Source organism: Acinonyx jubatus, chromosome B4 (assembly GCF_027475565.1).
Source record: "Acinonyx jubatus isolate Ajub_Pintada_27869175 chromosome B4, VMU_Ajub_asm_v1.0, whole genome shotgun sequence".
NCBI classification, from domain to species: Eukaryota; Metazoa; Chordata; class Mammalia; order Carnivora; family Felidae; genus Acinonyx; species Acinonyx jubatus.
In genome coordinates this window covers 106,433,574-106,460,553 of record NC_069387.1, presented here as the reverse complement: position 1 = coordinate 106,460,553, position 26,980 = coordinate 106,433,574, and the positions used below count along the sequence as shown (strand labels likewise).

Here is a 26,980-nt window from a genome sequence, read left to right as displayed (position 1 = left end):
CTTAGAAATATCATGATATGCTTCAAGGGCTCTCCAACCAGTTATGAGATACACAGAAATATACCTTTGTGTCAAGGAATATTACTTTATTTTTTTCCCCGAATTCTATATTTAAATCACTTTGCAGTGGAATCACATAAAAAGAGCAATTGTAGAGCTATGAGTTTCGAGCTCTCATTATTTCTTTGAGTTTGCTGTTTATTTTTTGCCTAAGACTTTCAGCCATTTCTGGACACGGTCTGCTAATCTCTAGATACTGTCATTTATATTTAAGTTCCTCCTGCCTGATTAGCCATTTTATGCTCTGCTTTCTTTTGCATTTGATTAGTGATATCGAAATGCATTAATGCTTCATATAAAACAAAATATCCTGAGGATTCTCATAGCAATGTTAATATCTGGAGCCAGTGGGGGGAAAATGGTTAACAGCCCATCACTATATTCATGTTAAGAAATTTCTACAATTACACATGGTTTTTATGTTTCTGCCTCATTTACTCAATTCTTAGGAAGTAGCTGCTATTCAAGGCTACTGCTTTTGTTCTTTTCTTCCTACTAAATCTCTTTTTTAAAAAACATCTGTGGAAACATTTTTTTTCTTATAAAATATTCCAATTTAAGCACTGAGAATTAGAATGGTCCCTGATCTGGGCACTTGAGCTTATTTTAAGTTCTTTCCCTTTTGTATTTGATATTTTTATTGTTTGCTTGTTTGGCTTGGCGCTTTATGTGACACTTTACAGGAAAGAGAAAGGGATGTATATGTTTAACTTCTTATATAAATTATTGCAACAAGTAAACACATTGAATTGTGCTTTCCTCTGAATCTTTGTTCTCCAAAGGTAAATGAAACAATCACTTGTGGCTACTAAGATTAGAAAAATATATGTTAGGAATACTCTAGACAGGCAGCAGGAATCTATGCCAATTATGCCTTCTCCTGCCCACTTTCTTAAAAAGTAAAGTGTGATTTAACTAATGGATCTGGAAGAAGAGTCCAAAAACATTTGTGGCTTTGGGTTTTTAAGGAATACTCTAAATTATCATTGTTTAAAGGTCAAGGAGTTCACCAAGGACTTAACTATAAAATAAACCTTTCCTCTGGAGAAAAAAAAAATGGACTGGTGATAGAATTATCAGGATACTGGAATCTAGAGAAGAGTGAAGAATATTTACAGACAATTGAGAAGAAAGTACTACAAAACTAGAATCTACTCACAGCCAATACATCGTTTATATTTTGGGCTACAAGTAAGTACAATATGATATTCAAGAATTTAGAAAGCACATCACTCACAAGTTTCCCATGTGGTAATTACATGAACATCTGCTCCAGTCAGATGAAAATTAAATAAGAGAATTTCACCTATGACAGAAGATGGTGTATATGAGAAATGGTAATGGTCAGTGAATATATTCAAAATTTTGGTTAACCCTAAATAGATGATAATATTGTGATTGTGAGCAGAAATATTTGTAAAAATAAAGAAAACTTTAGAAAACTTGGTCAATAAGAATATTTTCTTTTTCTTTTTTTTTAAAGGTTTATTTATTCTGGTGGTTCAGTTAGTTAAGTGTCCAACTCTGACTTCAGCTCAGGTCATGATCCCATGGTTCATGGGTTTGAGCCCCCTGACAGGCTCTGTGCTGATGGTGTGGAGCCTGCTTGGGATTCTCTCTCTCTCTCTCTCTCTCTCTCTCTCTCTGCCCATCCCTGGCTCGCATGCTCTCTCTCTCTCTCTCTCTTCTCTCTCTCTCAAAATAAATAAACCAAAAAGAACAAAAAAAGACTTTATTTATTTTTGAGAGAGAAAGCTCGAGCAGGGGAGGGGCAGACAGAGGGAGGGACAGAGGATCCGAAGCAGGCTCTCGATAGACAGCAGCAAGCCTGATGGGAGGTTTGAACCCACAAACCCCAAATCATGACCTGAGTGGAAGTCAGTGGTTAAACCCACTGAGCCACCCAGGGGCCACATAGAAATGGGTTTTAAAAACATTTTCCTGAGAATGAACAATCCAATGGCAGGTCGGGGAGAGGAAGAACAACAAAAATTTTAATTAAAAAAAAAAATCCAAGAAGCCTAGTGTAACACAGGCACGTGTGCATATCATGTTTGAGTGATTCCCACACACAGTTTAAACCTACCGCTGTGTCTTCATGTTATGCGTATGGAAAATAAGCATATGTGACTCCTGTCACTGGCTTGCACTACTGTGCTTGAGCCTGCAGCCCCTGCAGCCACACAGGTGCACACCTGGCAGACAGCCTAGGCACCTGCAACTGTTCATGCACTCATATTTGGCCCCAGCACATACCACCGTGCATGCCCCTGCCACCGCGCATGTACCAATAACGTGTTCCTCATTTCCATCTGAGACTTCAAAGTTCTGTTCACAACTATTTCACTGTTCTTAGTCCAAGAAGATGAAGGTTTTCTCTTCTGCTCTCCCCTTCTCTTCCTGAGCTCTCACCAACATCGCCTTTAAAGGACCATTACAGCAGTGGTTTTTTCTAACAGGCACCTCAAACTCTTTCTGACTCTACTTATTATACAGTTCCAAAGCCCCTTCCACACTTTTAGGTATTGGTAATTTTTTTTGGTTGTTAAAATATATTTATTTTTTGAGAGAGACAAGGACAGTGTGGGTACAGGAGGAGCAGAGAGAGAGAGAGAGAGAGAGAGAAACCCAAGCAGTCTCCACACTGTCCATGCAGAGCCGGACACAGGACTTGAACCCACCAAATCTTGAGATCATATCCTGAGCTAAAACCATGACCTGAGCCCAAACCACCAGTCAGTCACTCAACTGACTGAGCCACCCAGGCACCCCTCACACTTGTAGGCATTTGTTACTCAACTTCTTGGTACCAATTTTGTCTCAGTCAGCTCAGGCTGCCATAACAAAATATAGACTAAGTGGTTTAAGCAACAAACATTTCATTCTCTGGAGGTTGGGGATCCAAGATCAAGTTGCCAACAGATTCATTGACCTTCATGAAGCTACTTCCTGGTTGATAGAAGGCCAACTTATTGTTCTCATGTGGTAGAAAGGGCAAAGAAGCTCTCTAGGGGTGTCTTTTTTAGGGGCACTAATCCCATCCACGATGGCTCGATTCTGATCACACAATCATCTTCCAAAGCCCGCACCTCCAAATATCATCACATTAGGGGATAAGTTTCAAGACAAACATTTTAAGGGGACACAAACATTTAATCTATGGCACTCTACAATGTAAAAACCTGGAGAGTAAAATCAATAAAATATGTTAAAATTATTTTGCCATTGAAAGATTCAAATTCGGGCGCCTGGGTGGCGCAGTCGGTTAAGCGTCCGACTTCAGCCAGGTCACGATCTCGCGGTCCGTGAGTTCGAGCCACGCGTTGGGCTCTGGGCTGATGGCTCAGAGCCTGGAGCCTGTTTCCGATTCTGTATCTCCCTCTCTCTCTGCCCCTCCCCCGTTCATGCTCTGTCTCTCTCTGTCTCAAAAATAAATAAACGTTAAAAAAAAATTAAAAAAAAAAGAAAGATTCAAATTCATTTTGGGTTTGTAAATGCCCTCATTTTCCCCACACCATTAGTTTTTCGTGATGAGCAAAGCCCCCCCAAAAAAGTATCTTATGAAGGGAGAAGTTTTATATATATTTTATAACATGTGTAATAGTATAGTACTTATAATAAACTTTTCTTTTGGTAATTTTGTACTGAAACTTACAATTTACCCCTTACCATTTATGCCTGTGCTGCTTACTCTTTTCTTTTCTTGGAAGGTTCCTAAATTATGGTTGATATGTGTTATTACTAAATCTCTTTTAAGAAAATCTCATATTTGACAAAAAGATATGCTCCAGAGTGTCTCTGAAGAAATATCTTAAGATAAGTGAATTGTTGCCTACCAGTTCCTTTTTTCGTAAGAACTTTTACTTTCCTTCCAGTTAGTCACAGGAATCATCCCTCATGAAAAATAAAGACGTAAAGTAATGCTGAAAAGAATTGGAGGGTCTCGGAAAAGACCTTAGAAATGGTTTAGTCCAAAGTCCTCATTCTGCAAATGAGGAAATTGAGGTCAACCTGCAGTTACACGGACAGTTTAATGGCCTGGCTAGAATTAAGCAGAACCGTCTGGTTCTCAGTCCAGTGCTTTTTTTATTATACTGTGCTGTGGTCCTCTCCGTGACACCTCTAAAAAAGGTTCTCATAAAGCTTCTACGCATGACTCACAGTGGTTCTAACAGAAATCCTTTCCCTGCTGAAAAATGCCTGCCAAGGATTCTGCTACTAAGGGCTCCCACTAGGCAAGGGGTCCCTAGACAGACTCTGCAAACTGTAATGAGCTATATAATGTCTCTATTCTCCAGTGACACGGAGGCTTCACAAAGTAGACTTTTTTTTTTAAATAAAGATTTTAAGCAAGCATCTCAATTGTCTAACTCTCTGTATCACATGTCCCAAGAGACAGAGCCTAGAGCCAGTCACACTCAGTGTGTTATGTTTTAGAACAACACAGGGATGTTTCAACATAGTTGGCCTTGTTTGTCCCAACCCCATTTTTTTAAATCGTTCCTTTTATAAACCAGCATGGTCTCTCTGGCCCTGTCAGTAACTGAGCGACTGAGCAAAGTCTCAATGCTGAAAAGTTACATCCATGGCAATAGTGCACAGTGTCACTGAGATGTCACCCCAAGACTTTATTCAATTCCTATAACAGATATTCTCCATACTGGGTTCCAGGGGCTGTATTAGTCATCATTCGCCTGTGCTGTCAGTTGTGCTAGATGAACACTATCTTCTGAATATTGCAGATAGCTGGATTTACGGTGAATTTGTAACTTTGTGGGAACAAAACCAACTATCAAAATAAATGTAAAAATGTAATGAATAGTATGTATAGGAGATTAAAATCAGGTCTGTAATTTCTGTGCTATAAAAATTCATCCCTGGTTTGGATCACAGACTCTAAAATTTAAATCATGTTAACTCTGCTGCCTTCCTATCATCAAAAAAGTCACCATGCCAACAAATCAATAGCAATGAAAACCGATTCATTGTTGTTCTTTAATGTCTATAGGTTACTAGAATGTGGTTTTAGAACATAATCCATCATCTAGAAACATTTCAAATGTTTTTTTTAATTTATATTTCATTATCCCTGCTCTCTTACCCACAATAACTACACATATTTTCTCCAACATGGAGTACTGAAATTATGCTATATTATAGCACACACTCCCTCTGTCCATATTTCCTTGAATAGCAGAGAAAAAATGGTGATTTCCATTTGCATCAACTAAATATCATTCACCTTTAATTTTTTCTTTATCTCAAGTTGAATGCCTAGAAAATATCTACACTATAGCCTTGATTATATATATATATATATATGTATATATATATATATATATATATATATATATATATATATACGTATATATATATGTGTATATATATATATATAATTTTTTCAAGAAAACCCAGATATCTCCATGTTGAGAATATAGGCCTATTTTAAAAATTAAAGACTTTAATTTTGTTACCCAAACATCTTTACAGTAATGGAAAACCATAATTGTGTTTTTAATCACACTCACACTGGGAAACTAGCTTTATGGGGCAACATATTTATTTGAATATGTTCTCCTTCTAGTTAATAAACCTCTTTCTTTTTCTTCATACTTACTAATTTTGAGTAAAAATGTAGCTCCAACCCCCTACCACTATTACAGAAATAGATATGAAACTCTGGTTACAATATCTTGACTCCATTTGAATTCACAGTACATTTGAAGTGTGTGTGTGTGTGTGTGTGTGTGTGTGTGTGTGTGTGTGTTCCCTGACAAGATTTTACAACCAGATTGAGGCATAGACATTGGGATAATCCTTCAAGCTTTTTCTGCTGCTGTTTTAATAGCACTTCATGTATTTCCAAACATTTAAATGTTGTTTTCGATCATTTACAACATGAAAATATGTTGCTTCTTTTTCATGGTAATCGAAATAAAATAGAGAAGTCAAAAACATAAAGGGAAATAAAAAACAAAAACAAAAACATAAGTGTGTGATAAAAGCCTGAGTCATCTGCTGGGGGGTAAACTAACCCAAATAGCTCACCCGTAACAGCGAGTATAACTGCTCTCCGAGTGAAAGGAAAGGAGTTGGGTTGGGCAAGGCAAAGTAGTAACTTTAGTTTTAGCTACAGAATATTTAGATACAGCAGCTGGCAAAAAGATAAAAAAAAATTAAAAAAAAACATGCAGACTGGAGGATTAGAGAAAGGAAGGTGAAGAGCTGTAACCCACATTAAGGTAAGGAAGAGACGCCTAGTCAGCACAGCACCTGCCAAAACAGGGCTCAAACCGTGGCATGGCAATATGGCACAGGCACTGTGAGTCACTCCTGGTAAAGAAGCATCTGGAAGGTTGGAGGAATAGTCTAATCCAGGACTCTAGCATGTGAAGTCTTAGCTGTGTCCACCCAGTGTCACAGAACATAGCAGGAAGAGCTTCAGAGCCTGCTAGAAGGGAATAAGGTAGGAAATCAACTAGAAAACTAAAAAGTAAAATGAAGAGCAAGAAAAGTGGTGGGGAGAGAGAGAGAGAGAGAGAGAGAGAGAGAAGGCAAGCTGATGATTATATGTGTGTATATATATATATATATATATATATATATATATATATAAAATAACATGTATGGGAGATGGATAATGTGTGTGTGTATATAAGTATGTGTATCTATCTATCTATCTATCCATCTATCTAGCATCTATCTCACTCATACTATAGTTTTCAGGTAAATTTCCAAGAAAAGAACCATTTTTCTTGCTGCCTTTTTATTCTAACCTTCATTCTAATCTGCAGCTTCCCATCAGACAAGACAAAACTACAGAGTAATATTTAATGACCATTGGATATTCTTGGAGAGTTTAAAGAGCCTGCTGAATGTGCCTTTCTTTAGTCACAGTTTGACCTTTGCCTTTGACTTTCATACTTCATCATTTCAAACTGCTACCTGAACTCTCAGCAAGTCCACTATGATTTCCTCACCTTTGCCTTGTTAGTGGTGATAATTAGGGAAAATTCTTAAATGGAACAGTAGGAGAGATAGTCTCTCAAGTCCTTTACATTTATAAGAGATACTAAGGTTATTTTTTGTGTCCTTTTATTCCCTTGAGTAAATTCATTCTAGTCCTATTTATTGTAAAATATATCTATATATATTTGTGCCATCTCTATGCCATGATTTGACTAGATCCCTAATATACAGCCACTCCTGTCTACCAGGGTTTTCTACCTGTTCATACACTGTATTGACATGAATCTCCCCTTCTTAGCACAAATCAGTGCTTTTCCCCTCTTATTTTCCTTATTAAACCCCTTCTATTTAATGGGGTTTACCTTCTGAGTTCTGGCTTCCAGCAGACTAAAAAAATGAATGATTTGGGACACCTGGGTAGCCCAGGTGGTTAGGCATCCATCTCTTGATATCACCTCAGGTCTTGATCTCAGGTAGTCAGTTTGAGCCCTGTTGGGAAAATTAAAAAAAAAAATCAAAACAGAAAAGGAGTAATTTATTAAAATATTAATGAGTTAAAGTGTTTGCTTAAATTTCAAAAACAGCTTCTATACTGAAAAATTGGGAATAAAGACAACGTATAGGTTATATTTTTCTCAGGGTTTTACTAGCCTCATCCTGCAGGGATATGCTGCTTACCCTTTTAAGAAACTCTTGCTTTGCCACTATTACTAAGAGAATTATGTACTATCTTTCAGATATGTTGAGGTAGAAAAAAGTTTGAGAACTAGTCCCCTAAGTAGTTAAGTGTGAAATTTCCATGTCAGTTGAACTCATTTTCAGGCAGGCAACCTTTGGGAGAAATGTTAAAAATCATGACTTTCTATTTTGCCAGAAGAAAGATTGGTAGAATCGGGGTAAAAAACTAAGGACAGTAAGACAAGCAGGTTAAGACCAGGCAAATTGATAAGACCACACCCAACTTCCTTTGGGTACTCTTCAGTCTGCAAATAAATAAATCAATAAATAGCACTGATATTTCATCTAAAGTGCTTTGTCATTAAATTAACAGGTAAGAGGATTTATATTTAAAAAAAACAAATGTTAAATTAAGCCTTAAAATTAAAGAACTAATGTTCATTACCAAGAATATCACCTGTTGTCTTCTACTGAATCATATAATAGTTTCCAGAAAGAAGATATAGATTTACACTGACCTCCACTATGGAATATGATTTGGAAGTTTGAATTGAATAGACACATACATTCTTATTTTCAGAAACTGCAAAAACCACGAAGGTATCTCTCACCTTCATGGTTTTAGATTGAAGCAGTAACAGGAAGAGGAGCTCTGGAGTATCTGTTAAATTTTTAAGTAAATGTTTTATTCAGATGATTGAATGCACACATCTCAATGCACTAAAAACTTGCTTCTGAAAATAATATTTTCTAATCAACTAGACTTACATAAATCATAAGAACTTCATTAGCAGAAGTACCTATTGAAAATACTTGTTTATCCATGTCCGTTACTGAATGGTATGTAATAATCAACAAGCACTCGGAGTCTGTCCTTTGTGGAATAATCCATATTCTTTTAAATAAGTCAGCGTTGTAGTTTGAGAAGATGAGTACTCTATGTGGATCTCTTAAGATCCTTCAGAGCCCTCAAAAACTGAATAATTGACTGATTTTTTTTATCCTTTCATATGCACTTGTTTTGAAGTGTACATGGCACAAAGGAATGGAAATATAACTCCTACTCTTCTCAGATGTTTCAATGCGATATTATTAATGATGTGAAACTTTAGCTCAAAGTTAAGGAGTCTCAGATATTTTCCTTCTCCAAAGAATAAAACTACCCAGGTAAGTACCTAAGAAAGTAGATAATTCTCCTGCATCCATTACCATGAGAAAACAAGAGAGTAAATAATATACTGGCACCATATTCTCTTTTCTAATTCAATTTCAGTCCTCTTGGTTGTATATTTCCTTTATTCAAGTAATTAATATATGCAATTCTCTCCCTCTCTCAGTCTCACTACTTATCTACCTACCTTCTACCTATGAATCCATCTGATCAACCCATCTAATTGTTGACCTATCCAAACATCCACCCTTTGCTTTGTTGCTCAAAATACATGAGGTAAGAAGACAGCATGCATGTGTACACATACGTGTAGCAGTCTGTGTGTATCTGTCTATCCATCAGTCATAAGACCCATAGAAATAAATATATGTAGAGACACATTATGTACACTCACAAACATATTTGACTATTTTAATTTTTATTATTTATATCATTTTCTTTTCCTCTTTTCTGTGGACAGCCACAAGAACAAACGTGTTGCTTTGACCTAGTACATTTAAAAGTAGGGGAGGGAGAAAAACATAATAAGAGAAGTATGGGATTTTCTAGAAAAGTTCTGAATGTCTTTGCTTCATAAAGTCTTTTCTTAAAAATTGCTTCAGTGGGGCATCTGAGTGGCTCAGTCAGTTAAGCACCTGACCCTTGATATCTGCTTAGGTCAAAATCTCATGGTTTTGTGATTTCAAGCCCCACATCGGGCTCTGTGCTGACTCTGCAGAGCCAGCTTGGGATTCTCTCTCTCTCTTTCTCTCTGACCCTCCCCAGCTCATGCTCTGTCTCTCTCAAAATAAACTTAACAAAATTATTTTAAAAATTAACAAATAAAAATTGGTTTAGTAACATGAGTGCCTGTGCTGATGCAGTAGAAATAAGAGAGTGTAACAAAGTATTTAAGCGTAGGGGAAACACCATTTACTAGCTCTGTACCTTGGGCAAGTCACTTAATTCTTTTGTCCTCAGTTCTATTGTCTATAAATGAGGGATAATAATGGCAAATCTTTTACGGGGCTGTTATGAGAACTGAATGCACTAATATTTATAAAGGGTTTTGAACAGCAGTTGGCACGGAATAGACACCCTATGCATTAGCTATTACTTATTGTCTAAATACTCTTACAGGAATGAAAGCACATGAGAAAAGAGATTTGTTTTTATGTTAATTGCTATTTCCAAGAACCAAGAATAGTATCCCAAACACTGAAGGTATTCAACAAGGCTTATTTTGAAGACACAGTATAGTGTCCTAGTTAAAAGTAATGATCATGAAGACAGACTCCCTGCTTTAAAATCCAGGCTACAACAATTATTAGCTGTTTCACTTATGCAATGTAGTTAACTCTGTTCTTTAGTCACTAGATCTGTAACATGAAGATGTAATTGCTAACTTTGTGTGTCAGCTTGATAGAATCACAGGTTGCCCAAATGTTTGGCTAAACATTATTTTTAGATGTGTCTTTGAGAATGTTTCCAGATGAGATTAACATTTGAATAGGTAGAGTGAGTAAAGCAGATTGCTCTTTCCAATGCAGCGGGCCTCATGCAATCAGCTGATGGCCTGGATAAAACAAAATCAGAGGAAGGGAGAATTTGTTGTGCCTGATGGTTTGAGCTGGAACATTGGTCTTCTCTTGTACTCAGACCAGGATTTACACTATTGGCTCTCCTGGTTCTTGGGCCTTTGGGCTCAGAGTAAAACTAATACCTCACCTGATGCTAAGAAAAATCATTCACATGTAAATAGGATGTGCTCCCTGGAGTTGCACAACCCAGCAGCCCTCACAAGAGCTATATAATTGTTAACTATTACCAATACTACTGTTGGTAACCAGAAGTAAAGTTAGTAAATATTTTATGGCCTAAATGATACTGTTATAAGCCATTTGTAAAGCATGTCTTATAAACTGCTTACATAGCTGTATTATTCTTTAAAACACAGTTGGGGCTATCTCTATTAATTTTTCCTGCCTTGTTTGATCCTTTGGATTTTGCTTTATAGTGACTATTGATTTTTCCCCCTAAAAGAGATTGCCTTTTTTTAGCTTTGACTTTCCTTTGGAGCTATATTTTTTCCATGTCTACATATTCCCATGATGCCTTGATACTTTCCAAACCTACAAAAGTTGAAAAGCTTCTTGTGTGATATTTTCACAATGCATTTAATATGAGTGCACTTTCCTACTGTCTTAGTGCCTTGTCATGCCATACCCTTCATTGCCTACCGCTGTATACAAAGTAATATCATGTTATAATTTTACCTTGGGCCTGTCTGTATTATTACACAAGGTGTAAACTTTCTCTTTAGGCACAATTTAGAGTAAATGGTAAAATTATACATGGCAGTCTAGATTTCATCCTTGTCTAGAAACACCAGCATTCTCTTGAATTAACAAATTAGGTACATGTTTTCCTATGGGTTTTGGCAAAATAATGGCCGTTAATGGCCCAGCTGGACATGTTATTACTAATAACCCAGAGGATTCCCTGCCTTTTGCCAAATGCCAAAATTGCATTACCTCTCTAAAATTTCAAATTTCACATCCACTTCAGTTAATTTTGGTCTGCTGTGTGTGATCATTTCTCTTAAGTCATTGAAATTTCTCAGACCAACCTGTACTATCGACCAAATATTATATATTTTCTTATCAGGGACAATGATGCAGATTTTTAAGGACCAAATTATTCTTTTTTTTTTTTTTTAAGCTTTGGTTTGATTTTTTTTTTGTAGGTATTCTACTCTTCAGAGTTATGGTTCTTGTGTCTGTTTTGCAACATTATTATTCCTCTCTCAAAACTATTTTTTTCTTCTACAATTAGTTTCCTGGGAGAGGAGTTGTTGTTGTTGTTAATTAGTTTGCTTTTTCATTTCTTAATACTGTTCAGTCATTAAGATTTTGAGGAAGCTTCGGGACCTCAATTTTAATCTCTGCATTTTCTGACTTCAAAGATTTGTTCCTATTTTGCAGTTTTGAAATAAGTTATAACTTCTTTTTTCTTTTTAAAGTTTATTTTGAGAGAGAGAGAGAGGGAGCACAAGTGTGGGAGGGGCAGAGAGACTATTTTTATTTGTCTTCTTAGACTAGATTGTAAATTTTAGTTTTTTTTTCTCTCTCTCTGATGCCTTGCAAGTACCTGGTAAATAATAAACATAGTAAATATTTGTTTGAAAGAATGAATCAACATGAGGAAAAAGCTAGTCAACCAAACTTTTCTTTTGAAAACATCAAGATATTTGCCAATGGATATTTTTTCCCTAAATTTCAACTTTAGTACAAGTTGATGGTCTGTGTGAAATTTCCCTTAATAATATTTATTTGTATAGATGGAAATTGTTGTTAAGAGTTACTCTCTCTCTGTATCTTTTTACATAAGCTGGGATTTCCAAGTGTATCTCTCCATAAGATGTTTTTAGAAAAATAATAAAATATGATTAGAACACACAAAGGTATACATGTCAGAACACACTCAGAGGGTCATCTCCTACAAGGTCCATAAACAATCTGATTCATGAGTATATTTCTGTGCTGAGTTCTAATAATAAAGTCAATTAATAATTTTAAAAAATTGGCCAACAAAGAAATAATGAGTTGGCCATTAGTGGCCTCAGCACAGGTTGGTCTGAGAAATTTCAATGACTTAAGAGAAATGATCACACACGGCAGACCGAAATTAACTGAAGTGGATGTGAAATTTGAAATTTTAGAGAGGTAATGCAATTTTGGCATTGGCAAAAGGCAGGGAGTCCTCTGGGTTATCAGTAATAACATGTCCAGCTGAGAGGACTCGTAGATCCAGGATCTATGTTGACCAGTTGGCCTTTCTACTTCTGCTCCTGCTCTTGCTCTGCATGGCAAGAAAGTTCACTCCTTTTTTTTTTATCATGAACCTGGACCAGCAGGATTCATAATATTGCATGCCTTCAGTCAATAGAACAGATGGCCCAGTATCCTTTAAAATGGAATCTAGTCAGGGCACCTGAGTGGCTCAGTCAGTTGAGCGTCCTGCTCTTGATTTCAGCTTTGGTCATAGTTTGTGAGTTCGAGCTCTGCATCTGGCTAGCTGCTGTCATCTCCGAAGCTGTTAGCACAGAGACTGCTTCAGATCCTCTGTCACCCTTTCTCTCTGACCCTCCCCTACTTCCACTCTCTCTTTCAAAAATAAATAAAAGCATTAGAAAAATGGAATCTAGCAGAAAGAATACTAAAGATGTGTTGTGCCCTTTTTCAATTTTCATGTGTTAGGTAGATCTCTGGGGTATCAAATGGTAAACTAGGGCTCAACAACAACAACTACAAAACAAACAAAAGGGAATTGAAGTAAAGAAGTTTCTTACTCAGAGGTCCTAGAGAAGATACATGGTACACTTCTAGGGGCTACCAGGGAGGTTAAGAAAGGGTACAGGCAGAGGGTGCATCAGGATTGGGAGAATATGCCTTTGGTAGGATTTGTGGGTAGTGTACTTTGGGGTTCCCAGGCTAAGGCTCGATTTGTCAATTCAAGCAAAAAATACTGGAGTTTTGGTAAGTTTTGCAGGGGTTTATCAAAGGAAGGCACATGGGGAAGGCCTTGGAAAGTGCAGGACCATTGGGGTATCACATTAAGAACTTACATTTGCTGTGGCTCTGCGAGCTGTCATCTAGGGCATGCACTTACTGGAGGGGCTAGTGTCAGATCAAGATATCTGAAGGCTGTTTGTCACACAAAATTAAGGTGCAGAGAACAATATTATGGAATGGCTTAGCTAAACACTTAATAAGATGCTTTTGGAAATTGGCATTTTCACTATGCGTCTCTTTACTTGAAATTAAAACAGCGGACCCAGGCTTTCTACCTGTCCCCCATTACCAAGCTGGAGGCCCATATAGAGACGGTACGGTGGGTAGAATTAATGACTGGAGAACGTCCTTCCTACCCCAACCTTCTTCCAGGAAGCTTATGAAGTACTTTTCTCCCTTTGTCATGACTTTCTACAGAGGGATTTTCTTGGCCAGCCTCAGTCTCCAGTAGCATTGAGAAATGTCTACCCACCAAAGGATTTTCTTGTCATCCTTCAAAACCCAGGATTTCACTCCCAAAACCACTTTCTGGAACAAGAAATGAATCCTCTGTGGGCTGAAATCTTCAGATAAGTATTCTGAAGATCCAGAATCTGAGCAAGAAATGTTTCTGTCTTAACTTGTAAGAGGTCAATCTGCCTAAAGGCTTCCCTCTATGTATCAAAAAATCTGATGGAGAAGCCTCCAGGAATAAGTAGGCCTGTCACATCTCTTTTCTTAAATCATTTTGCATTATCTTTCTTTCACTTTAACAGCTATGAATTAGGTGATTATACATTTTCCCAATTCAAGGCTTGATAGAATTAAATTTTAGGATAAAACTTTATCATTACGTGATTTGTTACAATTATATGAGTGAACTATTTCCACTTTATTGGACTCTTGAGGTTGTATAAGTATGGTATTATGATGTTATTAAATTTCCAACAATGCCACAAGTTATAATGGGCATTTTGCATGAGTAGTTGAGCAACAGAATGGATTTTAGACTTTACAGACCGTTTCTGCTTCTTTATAATTTATAATTGTGAAAGTTGCTTGAACTTTACCTAAGTAGTTTTTTTTTATTTGTTTAATGAAATAAATGAAAAGACATGGAGCCTCTTGAAAAATGCTATAAGGGAAAAGCAATCCTTTATTAGTGAAATGACTTAAAAGAGGTCAATCTGTCTAGAGGTTTCCCTCTGTGTATCAAAAACCTGATGGAGAGGCCTTGTGCCACAAATAGGTCTGTCACATCCAGAATTTTCTATTCCTTTATAAAAACTTAAACTGTAGGCCTCATTTCATTTTATACTTAATTAAATGATTACAGTGGGCAACCTATTTGCACGCTTCCCTCTCCACCTTCTTTGAGAACAAAGAGGACATGTATCCATTCTCTTGTTTTTCACTTTTATTTCTGTTTTCATTCTGTGTAAGACTTCTGGCTCCCACTTCTTTGGGCAATTTCAGTGTGTTGATTTGAATTTTAAGGTAAACAGTGTGAGGTGATAACTTTACAAGTGTTATAGTCCTGTCAGGGGCTGCTAGGATAGTGCTCTTAACACACAGAGATGGACAAATGAGAGAGGGAAGAGCAAGAAGAAAGACCTTCTCATTTTAGTTCATTATAAGTAGCTCAAATTGAAGTTTCATACTGTGGTTTTGTGTCCAAAAAAAAAAAAAAAAAAAGAAAGTAAATGTTTATGGCTACCACAGACTAGGTAGAGTATCCTTTGTCAACTATACAGACCACATCAGACTGAGGTTAAATTTCCTATGTCTACTCCTTAAACATGCATGTAACTTTTAGGAGGGAGGGATGAGATGGCATGGACTATCTATCTCTCACAAGAGAACATAGGGGACATGTGTTTCCAACCAGCAGAATGGAAATTGGAAACACTGTCTCAACCCAGCTCCTCAAGAAAATTATGGTTCCTTCTGAAGGGAGGAGAAATCAACAAAAGGATGAACAAACATGTGAACAGAGAGATGAATAGTCCATAAAGAAAGGAATGGTGTGAACATAGGGGATGCTCAATCTTTGAGGAAAACGGAATGCAGCAGCATGTTATGAATAAAATGTGTGTGTACAGTGTTATATTTTTCTAAATCAAGTAGTATTCCTAGGAAATGTGGATACATTTGAAAATGCTTTGTATAAACTTAACACTGTTCATTCATAAAATTGAAATTAGAAAGAATTTGAGGGAAAATGAAAACAGAACATGATTTTTTACATCTAAAAGATAAGCAAAATATTAAGTTTGATACTCAGACATGTTTTATTAGAGTTGAATAATTATAATTACATAATTACTTATATTTTATATAATTATACAAATTTAATTAATTTGCTATTACTTTTAAAGAAAGCTACTTTGATTTTAAAATCCAGGAAATCCAGAAAATTTTCCCAATCGGCATGTTGTATTTGCTTTCTTAACTTTTAGTTGTTATATTACTGCTTTAAATAGATTATCCATTTCACATACAGCATATTTTTGGTTAGAATAATATTGTTTTTATAAATTAACACAAAATTTAACTAGAATGGATGTTGCTTAATAGAGTTAGTGAGTTATTGGCCAAACAAAGGCTTAAGTGAGTACTGAATTAGTTTAAATTATTCAGAAGAATGCTTGAATTAATTTTAATGGAAAAAAAAGTATTTGCTGAAACCATTGGGATAGCAAATCCATTGATGGATAACTATTAAGCAACAATTTTACTCAACTCGAGAGTATCTACAAATGGCTACTTTTCTCTACAAATGACTATTTCATTCCCATTTGTAGAGTCTGAATGAGTATGCCAAGGAGTTTGGCAAACAGACTGGGGAAAGGGGCAATGAGAGAAAAACTGAAGTTTAGAGAAAAGAGAATAAAAAAAAAGAAAGATGCTTAAGTCACAGGGAAAGCTTGAATGAAAACAATATACTAGCTGGAGTTTGAGAAAAGAAACTCTTGCCTACAGTTCTGCAATATTACATCATCACGACTGCTGAACATTGATCCTTTCAGGTTATGGGAATCATGTGTGTTCCTGCTACAGAATCTAAACAGACGAACCAACGGGAGAAATAGGTTTAGATGCACTTATAGATAAGGTGGTGTTTGTTCTCTTGGACATTCTAAACTCTCATTCTTATCAACACCTTTTATAATTTGTGGTTTATATCCTTTTCACTCCAATGTATTTACTCATAGAGTTCTCTTTATCAGGAATGTATTTTCATTTCTGTGTGTCTGGTACCTATTTACAATTAGAGCTAATATCTTGTCACTAATAATTCAAATTATGTATAATTGTTCACATATACTTTATTCCTCAACTAAATGGTTAACTCTTTGTGCCCCAAAAACTAATCTTAGACTAATTACTATCAACTTATTTCTAACATAGTTCTTTATGTAGATTTATAATTTGTAGCTGCAGTTTGAATAAATCATTACTCTCACCAAAAACATTATTAAGGATTATGATGTAAAACATGCTAGCAGGCACTGATGAAAATGAAAAATATGCAAATATTTTAACAAAAACTTACTGAACACCTATTACCTGCCAACAGTGTACAAGACTCTGGGGATACAATTGTGAACCAAAATAAACAGGGTCTAATTTTTATTCTAAGAGATCAGAAAGATGTTAAATAATCATACTAGGTAATATGTAGTTAAAAATTGAGGTAAGAGCTCTGAAGAAAAGAAGCACAGTTGTTTCATATAGCTTTGAATTGTGTATTTTCTACCAGAGAAACCTGGTTTCATTCAAAACCAGGAGGTTTTTTTGTTCGCTTGTTGTTCCTACATACATTTTACACTACATACATTTCTCCAGAGATTATCTTTTCAATCACATGAGGGAACCATACTCCACTTCCTGTAACTCTAGATGGACCTGTGCTCTAAGTGAACCTAATAGACAACGTCCAATGTGCTTTTTGACTGTGACAGAGTGTTCTGGGCCCTCTTCTCTGTTTGACTTTTCTGTCAATGTTTTCTGTGGATGTCCACAGGGAATTCTCAGCTCCAGTGTCCTAGGTGAGCCTACATGGCAAGCCACATGCTACCGAGAGGGAAAACATCTAGCTTTTTCACTCTGAAGTGTTGGAAGATCACCAATTTGCCTTTTAGTCATCTCATCTATAAGGAACACAATGTTCAAGACTGAGCAAATGATTTCCCAAAATGCTGTAGGCACCAGACTTTGTTGTAAAGGTTTAAGTTACAATAACAACAACAACAAAAGTCACCGTGGCTAATCATTTCCTTTAGAAGTCAACTAACACATGGGCATTCACATGGGCAGAACAAAGTATATTGGCCCAGAACTGACACTCTTCATAGTTCCCCAAATATCTTTCACTTTGCTTGGCTGACTCTGCAACTCCAGTAAAGTGCAGCCAGACTCTAGTAAAAGAAATCAAGTGAACACTTTGCTTCCTCTTACTTTTGCTGCCGTTTTCATTTCACCACCCAGCTTACAGATGAAATCTATTCCTCAGCAGGCAGTGCTTGCACAAATGAAAGATAAATGTTTCTTCTATATAGGACAGATCAGTGAGACTCATAAAATATTAATGATGAAAGCTTTGGGAATTCAGTATATCCCTGACCATAGGTTTTTCTTGACAGTGAAGCACAGTCACTTTTAACGAATTTTTTTTTCTGTAAGATTCCTATCAAGAATGATATGAAGGGAAAAGAATATATGATTTAAGATTCAGATGAGCATAGATTTTTTTTTGAGAAGGGTAATTTTTCCGCCTTTCATTTTCCCTCATGTTTTGTGTTCCTTATCTGCCGTAAATTTCACTGAGTGATGTTGTGTGGTTGATTTGACTCTGGGAGCTGCTCCTGTGCCCATGAAGAAAACTGCTTGGGAATAGTACAGAAAGTACACATTTATTATTATTTAACATGCAGTATAGTAATAGCTGACATTTGTGTAACTGAAGCAATTTATTTATCCAAAAATTTAGGATGTGTTGAGTATGTATTCAAATATTTATCAGTAACAAGGAACTCTGAATTTTTTCAGAAAATCAACATACAGATATTTTTAATCTGATGACATCTTGTTGTCTTGAAAATCCTTCCATAACCATTACAAGTTTATAGTTGTTTTTAGGGTTACTATCTCCCTGTAGAATGCTTAGTTGATTAGCCTTACCTTGAGATTTTTTCCAATATATGCTTTCACTTTACACAGAAATGAAGTTTGCTATTATGACAGGCTGAATAATTACATTATATATTTAAAAATGTATATTTATATGTTATATATTTAAATATCTATATTAAATATTTGAAGCTTGAATATTGGAAATGGTCAAAAATAATAAAATAATTCCATCAACTAATTTTTTTAATTCTTTGAAATTTCTGTGCTAACAAAATTATTTGTAACATGATTCAAAATATTTAATCACAATAAAGAACAGAAGTATATAAAATTAACTATTGTTCATAATAATGCCTCAGAAAGAAGAAAAATCACACATATATATTATAATTTAAGCTACATCAATAATGCCATCTAGTATGTTAAATATCAAATAGGATAAATTCTCATAGTAATAACATTATTTTTATATCAAAATAATATTTATAAAAAGAAAACATATGACTTAATACACTCAGAGAAATTATCTTTACTTAATTACCCTTTACTTAATTGAATATTTTGTTTCATGTATATCTCTTCTCAGGTATACCTCTGTGATATTTTTCCTTAGAATATATGAGCAATCATCAGCCAAATATAATCCTTATAAACCACTAATAAGCCCAGGTCTTGTGTTTTCAGTGTATGTTTCAGTTTCCATTTGGTGATCTGCATACAAGGTTAAATCATCAGATTCCATTTGTTAATCAGCCTTTCAGAAAATTCATCAGTTCTTACTGTAAAAAAAATCAGATCTGTTAAAATCTATCTTGAAATGTAAGGTCAGATCACTAGTAAGTGGAAACAGTCAGAAGGCATAGATCATTACAAGACATTATAAGACATCCAGGTCTTGAAAGATGTTATACAATTTTCAAAACACATACAGTTCTTTCATGATTGCCTGATCATCTGACTACCACTTCTAGTGTCTGGACTCCTATCATCAATGTGTTCCATCCATAAATTTAAAAACATAAAGCCCATAGTCCAAATGCCTTGTTGTGGCCAAATACCAAAAGCTTGTTAAAACTTGACTTACTGTTACAGTGTTCTGCAGACCAAATTTCTTGGAATCTATAGTGAGGCCTCTTTTTTTTTAATTTTTGTTAATGTGTATTTATTTTTGAGAAAGAGAGAAAGCAAGAGCAGAGGAGGGACAGAGGGAGACACAGAATCCAAAACAGGCTCCAGGCTCTGAGCTGTCGGCACAGAGCCCCATTTAGGGCTGGAACTAACCGTGAGATCATGACCTGAGCAGAAGTCAGATGCTTAACCAACTAAACCACACAGGCTCCCCTACAGTGAGACCTCTTTAAATGCCACCTCCTTTCTGCCTGACCCTAATGATTGAGTGGTAATACCTCCATATTGACAAATAAGTTTATTTGAAATAAGATGATCAGAATGACTACTACCATTTTAAAGATCAACCTGTGGGACGCCTGAATGTCACAGTCCATAGAGTGACCAACTCTTGATTTTGGCTCAGGTCATGGTCTCATGACTATAAGATCTCCCTCTCTCTGTGCCCCTCCCCCGCTCGGGTAGGTGCACATACTCTCTCTCTCACAAAATGGATAAATAAACTTTAAAAGATCAATCTAGAATTGCAACTATTCTTGCCATATGTGAGAGCTACAGTATTAAAAATAGAGGAAAACTACAGATATCCCAGTGAAGGTGAGTATGTAATTGACCACAGGACATCTAAACAGAGATGAAAAAAGAAAAACCCAAAAAACTAATGGAGATACCAGGCGAGGCAGAGGAATTTGTGTTTTAAGAGCATATGAATTTTCAAACTCCAGAAAATAACAGTATTGTCTCCTTGGAAGTAACTACATAGCCCAGAGAAGTACTGAATTTTTAAAAAATATATATAAATAGTACTTTTAAGTGTAGTCAAGAAAAGTAATGCAAAATAACAACATATTTGTTACTCAAAATATCTTTGCTCAAAGAATGCCCACATGACTTTTAAAGACATTATCTTTAGAGACTTCTCTGCATGTTCTCATTTTCTTATAGCTGCACAGTTTTCTTCTGAATAACCTTGTTACATGGTATGGCGAACTGCAGTAGCAAACTGTGTTCCAGGCAATGAATTTCTAATGTTATAGCAAAAACATTCTCTTGAATATTGTAAGCCTTTATACATGATGGAAAAATCAGTAATGTAGACATTCGTAACAAAGTAGCCTGTGCACTTTTTAGGTGAAGTGAAGCTAGGTAATATGGACTGAAGTTATTTTCAAAAGGCAAATAATCCTGTGCTTAAATGAAATATTATAAAATATATCTAATTTATTTACTACCCTGAAAAGAGCAATTGTAATGTTAAAAGATATATATATATATATATATATATCTTTATATTGTATAATATATATTTCAAGCATTTAACTACTTTTAAATAATTTTACTTAATGTAAAGGGATATGCTATGATATACAAAAAAGTTAAAATGTGTATATATTCTGTCAATTTAGAAAATATTAATAAATATGAACATAATGCAACTGCATGGGAAATAACAAATTATCTAGAATATTTTTATTTTACTTTTATTAATAATAAACCAGAGGAATATATTAGTAATACTGGACTTTCTTTTTTCTAGTGTATCAACATTTTCTGTACAGGACAGATTATGACAGCTACTTTCTTAAGGTGAGATTGGTTATCTGTCACTCACAGTAAAATTCTGAGGAGCGACAATTTATTTGTATATTATCAAAGCTACTTCATAAAGTCAAACTCATGCCTAAATTGGAGCTATTTGCTCATTAATTTTATGTAAGCAGATTTTATTCTTTCAATACTACTACTTTCACAGCAAAAACTCTAGAGGATGTTTATTGGAAATGTACGAGTTTATCAAAGCATGTATTTTGATATTTTGAATTAAACTTGGAAACATATTGACACTAGAAGAAAAAACAGGTCATAGAACAAAATTACAGTATACAACTAACACAATTAAGGTACCTTCCAGGGTGTATTAATATCTTTAAATCCTTCCTAAAATACAAGTATCTTAGAATATCTTAATTCTCATGAGGCATCCAGATTTTTGTGTTAATGTTATATGTATTTTTGCTCTATTATTCCCAAAGTTGAAATTATTATTATAGTTTTGTAAATTAATATTATGGAGGATTTACTCACATATTTCTCACTTTCTTTTTGCTCCATTCCTTCTTATCAGAACTTCCACTTTATCTCCCTTTGTGAAATATGTTCTTTCAATTTTCTCTTAGTGAACAGTATTCAGGTTTTTTTTTTTATTTTGTCTGAAAGTACCTGTATTTTGCTCTCATTATAGTAAATTAATATCCCTGGAATGTGAGTCTAGATTGTCAATAATTTTTCTGACACCATTTAAGTTTTTATTCCACTGTTTTCTGGAGTCTATTTATTATTGGAAAGTCAACTCTCTGCCTAATTGCTATACCTGTGTCTGTAATTTGCTATTTTTCTCTGGCTGCTTTTAAAATCTCTTGATCTTTGGTGTTCTGAAGCTAGTTATGATGAATCTAGGTACAGTTTTTACATATCACACTTCAGATTTATTAGCCCTACAGTATCCAAGCAGAGAGGTTTTTTCAGCAATTCTGGAATTACTCAGTCATTATCTCTTTTAATGTGGCCACTTCCATTTTTCTCTATTCTTTATGTCTCTTAATTTTTTTCCAAATCATTTCATAGTTTTTTATTTTTAAGTTTATTTAGAAAGAAAGAAAGAAAGAAAGAAAGAAAGAAAGAAAGAAAGAGAAAGAAAGATAGGGCAGGGAAGGGCATAAAGACAAGGAGAGAGAGAGAATCCCAAGCAGGCTTCGTGCTCTAAGTGCAAAGCCAGACATGGGATGGGGCTCAAACTTAAACGATGAGATCATGACCTGACCAGAAATCTGGAGCTGGATGCTTGACCGACTAGCCATCAAGGTGCCCCCATCACATAAATTTCTTAATGCCACGTTCTTTGAATCTATAACCAATTCACTGTGTTAATCTACATTTGTGACTTGTAATTAATCTCATTTTATTCTTTTTTTATACCCGTGTGTTAACAAATTCCATTAGAGGGTTTTACAGATTTAATAGTCTCTTCTTTTTCTTATGTTCAAGCCAAACCTCTAATCTGTGGTTTTGATTGTACTCTCTGTTGTTCCTGGTTGTTTTCACTTATAAAATCCTATTTTGTTTGTGTGTTTTTGTTTTTGAATACAATCTCAGATATGCGGAATATTATTGATGGGAATTCTTTAAGGCTAGATTTGGAGTTCTATTCTTAAAGTACAGTGCTTGCTTTTACCAGTCCCCGACAGGGGCAAGGAGGCAGCTAAATGCTCTGTTTTAAGTTTTTAACCCAACAAACAGCATGGGTTCATACTTCAGATCTGTGATGAGGACTAACTTGTTAATTCTTTGTTTTTTCTCTCCAGCCAGCACTTAGGACAAGATATCATTTCAGAATTATTTTCCCCATGAGGTTTATTTCTCATTTTATCTGGAGAAGGGACTTCTATTATGCTTTTCACTCTGTTCCTCATGAAACAGTCAAAAGAGTAGCTCAAGCTTTCTAAGAATTGCTAGAAGTTCTCACCTAGAAAGCTGGCTTTGGAGATTACTTACCTCTCAGGGTTTCTGCTTTTACTTTTATATTAGTCTCTACAGATTTCCTTTTTATTCATATCAGATCAAGGATTCTTAAAAATACATATACAGATGTGTTTGTACATAATTTTATTTTAATTGTATTTATCTTTTCATCACAAGCTTACTCTGGCTGTAAGATTCAATATACTGGCTTGAAGCAGAAAATCAAGTGTTGTGGGTCTATAAAGATGCTAATACTTAATTCTTTACACTTGGTAGAGTGTAAATGGTAATATTTAGCAGAAAAATCTGTTAAAACTTTAATTCAAACTAATTTCCTTCCTAGTCTTTGACCTTTCCCTTCCATCATTCTGATATGCTTCTGCTCCTTCTTTCTCTTTCCTGAAGCAAGGACTTTATCACATTAATCTTGCTAAATTATTAAGCCCTGTCAAGAGAAAGAGAGTACAGTTTTTGTTTGAATCTGCCTTTGAAGAAAATAAAAGAATCATAATTTGTGTTCCTCTTCTAATCTCTTAGACTCTTCACATGCACGATATTAATTTTATAGCCTTTGAGATTCTTGTAATTATCATTAATGCTTACTGTTTAACCAAGTGGGCAATTCATAAAATACACATTCAGGCTCTCTAATGAAGTTACCCATATGGTAGCTGGAAAAGGGAGCTAAAAATGGCAATGCACATACACAAGTGTTTTCTTTTCTTTATTCATGTGAAAGATGGATATATAAAGTCACTGTTGGTGGCACTTTCTGGTGTAAACATTTCAAAAATTTCTGTTTACTACCCTTGGAGGCTGGCACTTTCACACTGGTTTAAATCAGCCAGATTTACTTGTAGAAAATAGCATTATGTTTATGTGTTATGTGTTTTTTTCAATAAAATCCTTTTTATTTTACCTTAAACTGTACCACATGTTATTTTCTTGTCTGTATTTTCAAAAAAGATGTGAAAATGTCACTGCAAAAAAAATTCTATTTATAACAGGCTGTCCTTTGAGGGAAGAAGGAGGAGATTTTCAAACTAAATTTCAATCCATCAGTACTGAGTTCATTTTCATAAGCTATTTTATTTTCTCAATTTTTATTTTTACAACGGTATGTAGGAACAATTAGAATCAGCAGTAATTTGTGTCTTCCCAAATATTTGTAGTGCATATGGTTCCTTTTTCCTTTTTTAAAATGTTTATTTATTTGAGAGAGAAGGGTAGGGGCAGAGAGCAAGAGCGAGAGCGAGAGTGAAAGAGAGAGAGAGAGAAACCCAAGAAGATCTGGGCTGTCCGTGCAGAGCTGACACAGGGCTCCATCTCACGAACAGTGAGATCATGACCTGAAGCAAAATCAAGAGTGTGATGCTTAACCGGCTGAGCCATCCAAGTGTTCCCATTTTTCCTTTTAATTAAATCGACAGATAGAGCCCTTTTAGAACACTTTCTGTTTATTGCCACTGCTCCACTTCCTATGGCTCAGCCAAAGAGTTAATAACAACGTATGAAGCAGGAGAAGGTATGCTATTCAAATACAGTGGGATTAGCCAGTCTCCAGTGAGATATTTTAGTGCACGGTCATGCGTTGCAGTATGAACTATCAGCCTACAGAAAAAGTTAGCCCTTCATAATTCTTTCATCACAGTAGATATGTGATCCCACATTACTGTCTGTTCTTTCCAATAAATATGGACTCCTCAGGAACTGGTCAGTCATCTTGTTACATTTGATTTTATTTCTTCATGTAATGTTAGAGTAGTGAAACATTCTCAGTTCAAAATGTCTTAATTTTGATCTTAATATGCTAAAATTTATGAGCAACTTCCCCTTTCCAAGGGCAGCATTATCACAACACCATCGATAGTCTTCAACCTTCAACCTGAAACCAAAATGAGAAAACCTTTATGAACAGTCTCTTAGTTAAAATCCTCAGCTTCTATGTTTCCACATTCCATAGAAATTACTGCTTTGCATAAAATCAGGAAGTAAATATTTCCTTATAGATTAAATACCTCAATATTGACCAATATTTTTGCATGTGTATTGGAAAAGGAGGAAGCCCATTTTGTAAGTATAAAATAATCAGGCTGAGAATGACTCTGTTACTGACAATAATGAAAGCGTGTCCATGGTCTATGGATTTCAAGGCTTTATAAATACGCAATATACTAGAGCAATTATGTCATGAGGGACAAAGAACAGTGACTTACGTGAAGAACAACTTCTATTCTCATAATGGAGAAATGCCACAGAAACAAACAAACAAAAAAACACCTTTTCTGAGTGGTCTCTGCACCTCAAGCAAAACTAGGGCAGGCCTGTTCTGTGGTAGTAAGGGTTCTAGGAGGGAGAGTTGGAGCATGAAGGGCCTACTGAGTTCTAAGCTTAAAATTGCACACTGTTAATTCTAGAGCATTCTTTTAGCCAAAATATATTAAAAATTCAGCTGGCATTCATGTGTGGGAAAGAGACTACACCTCTTGATGGGAGACGTTGCAAAGTCATGCTGAAGAGGGAATACGTACAAGGAAGGGTAAAGAATTTGTGACATTTTGTCAGCCAATCAACCTAGATTCACAAAAAACATAAGGTAAAAGTAATTCATTGCCTCACTTTCAATTAATTTAACTTTGTTCTACATACTCCAGAAATCTGGAAGGACATATTTAGAAATAATAGCGCTGCCCTCTAAAATTCATTAGTAACATTGGCTTTACCCTGTAAATGCTTAGGTGTAACCAGTGTCTTAGATATAACAGACCTAAGAGATAGGTTCATACTAAATAAAATACCTAAGACATTGAAATTAAGGACAATTTTCCTCATTTCTTAATTTATAATAAGAAGTATAAGTATTATTCAAGATACACACACACACACACACACATGCATGATCAGCAAAATCTCTCACTATAGCCAAGTAATACTAAGCATACCACAGATATGCCATCAAAATTCACTTTCACAGAGACCAGAAATAGCCAAAATGCATCACTTGAACACATTTCTTCCTTATAGGCAGACAAATATAGAAATCAGAATGGTAGAGGTGCCTGGGTGACTCAGTCTGCTGAGCATCCAACTTCAGCTCAGGTCATGATCTCACCGGTTCATGGGTTCAATCCCCACATCAGGTTTTGTGCTGACAGCATAGAGCCTCCTTTGGATTCTCTGGTTCCCTCTCTGTCTGCCCACCCCCTTCCCCTGAGAACTCTCAAAAATAAACTGTAAAAATTAATTAAAAAAAAAGAAATCTGAATGCTTTTCTCTGATTATCAAAATACTCAATAGAAGATTGGCTGAGTAAAGATCTAATGACACTAAGCCAGGAAAGGCACATCTGATATTTTTATTTCTCTTTTCTAACAGGATGGAAAATGCTAAAGTGTGTATGCTGCATCTCTCTCTATCTCAGAGATAACCATACTATTAAGGATAAAAATACCAAAATTTTTTTTCAGCTTGAGCTCCCTTTCTGAATCAGCTATTGCATACTCATATATCTAGAATCATATAGGTAATATAAATGAGTGATGCAGTTCGATATTAAAATATTAAGAAATTGGAAAAATAAAATGAAATATTAAGAAATCAGGGATACAGGAGATTGCAGGAAACTGGAGAGAACCTTTCCTGTCTAAATGGAATTAGCAATTATTCAGGTCTAGTGGATTGTTGCCATGTGATAATGAAAGCCCATTATTACTACTCTAATTTAAAAATAAATCTAGATATTTATCTCTCTCTCTATATGTATATGTATATATTTTTTTACTTATTG

General features: G+C 35.3%; 1 protein-coding gene across 16 annotated transcripts in view; it reads left to right on the top strand.

Moving 5' to 3' along the window:
* MGAT4C (MGAT4 family member C) overlaps positions 1-26,980 on the top strand; it is a 720,391-nt gene that overhangs the window by 649,540 nt on the left and 43,871 nt on the right. For 9 of the 16 annotated variants that reach the window (XM_053226554.1, XM_053226552.1, XM_053226553.1 and 6 more), the window contains one exon: positions 21,212-21,261. The exons of 1 other annotated variant lie outside the window; for it this stretch is intronic. In XM_053226554.1, the coding sequence (XP_053082529.1) occupies positions 21,212-21,261 (50 nt within the window). 6 more of the 16 variants (XM_053226565.1, XM_053226555.1, XM_053226558.1 and 3 more) reach the window with 2 other exon arrangements.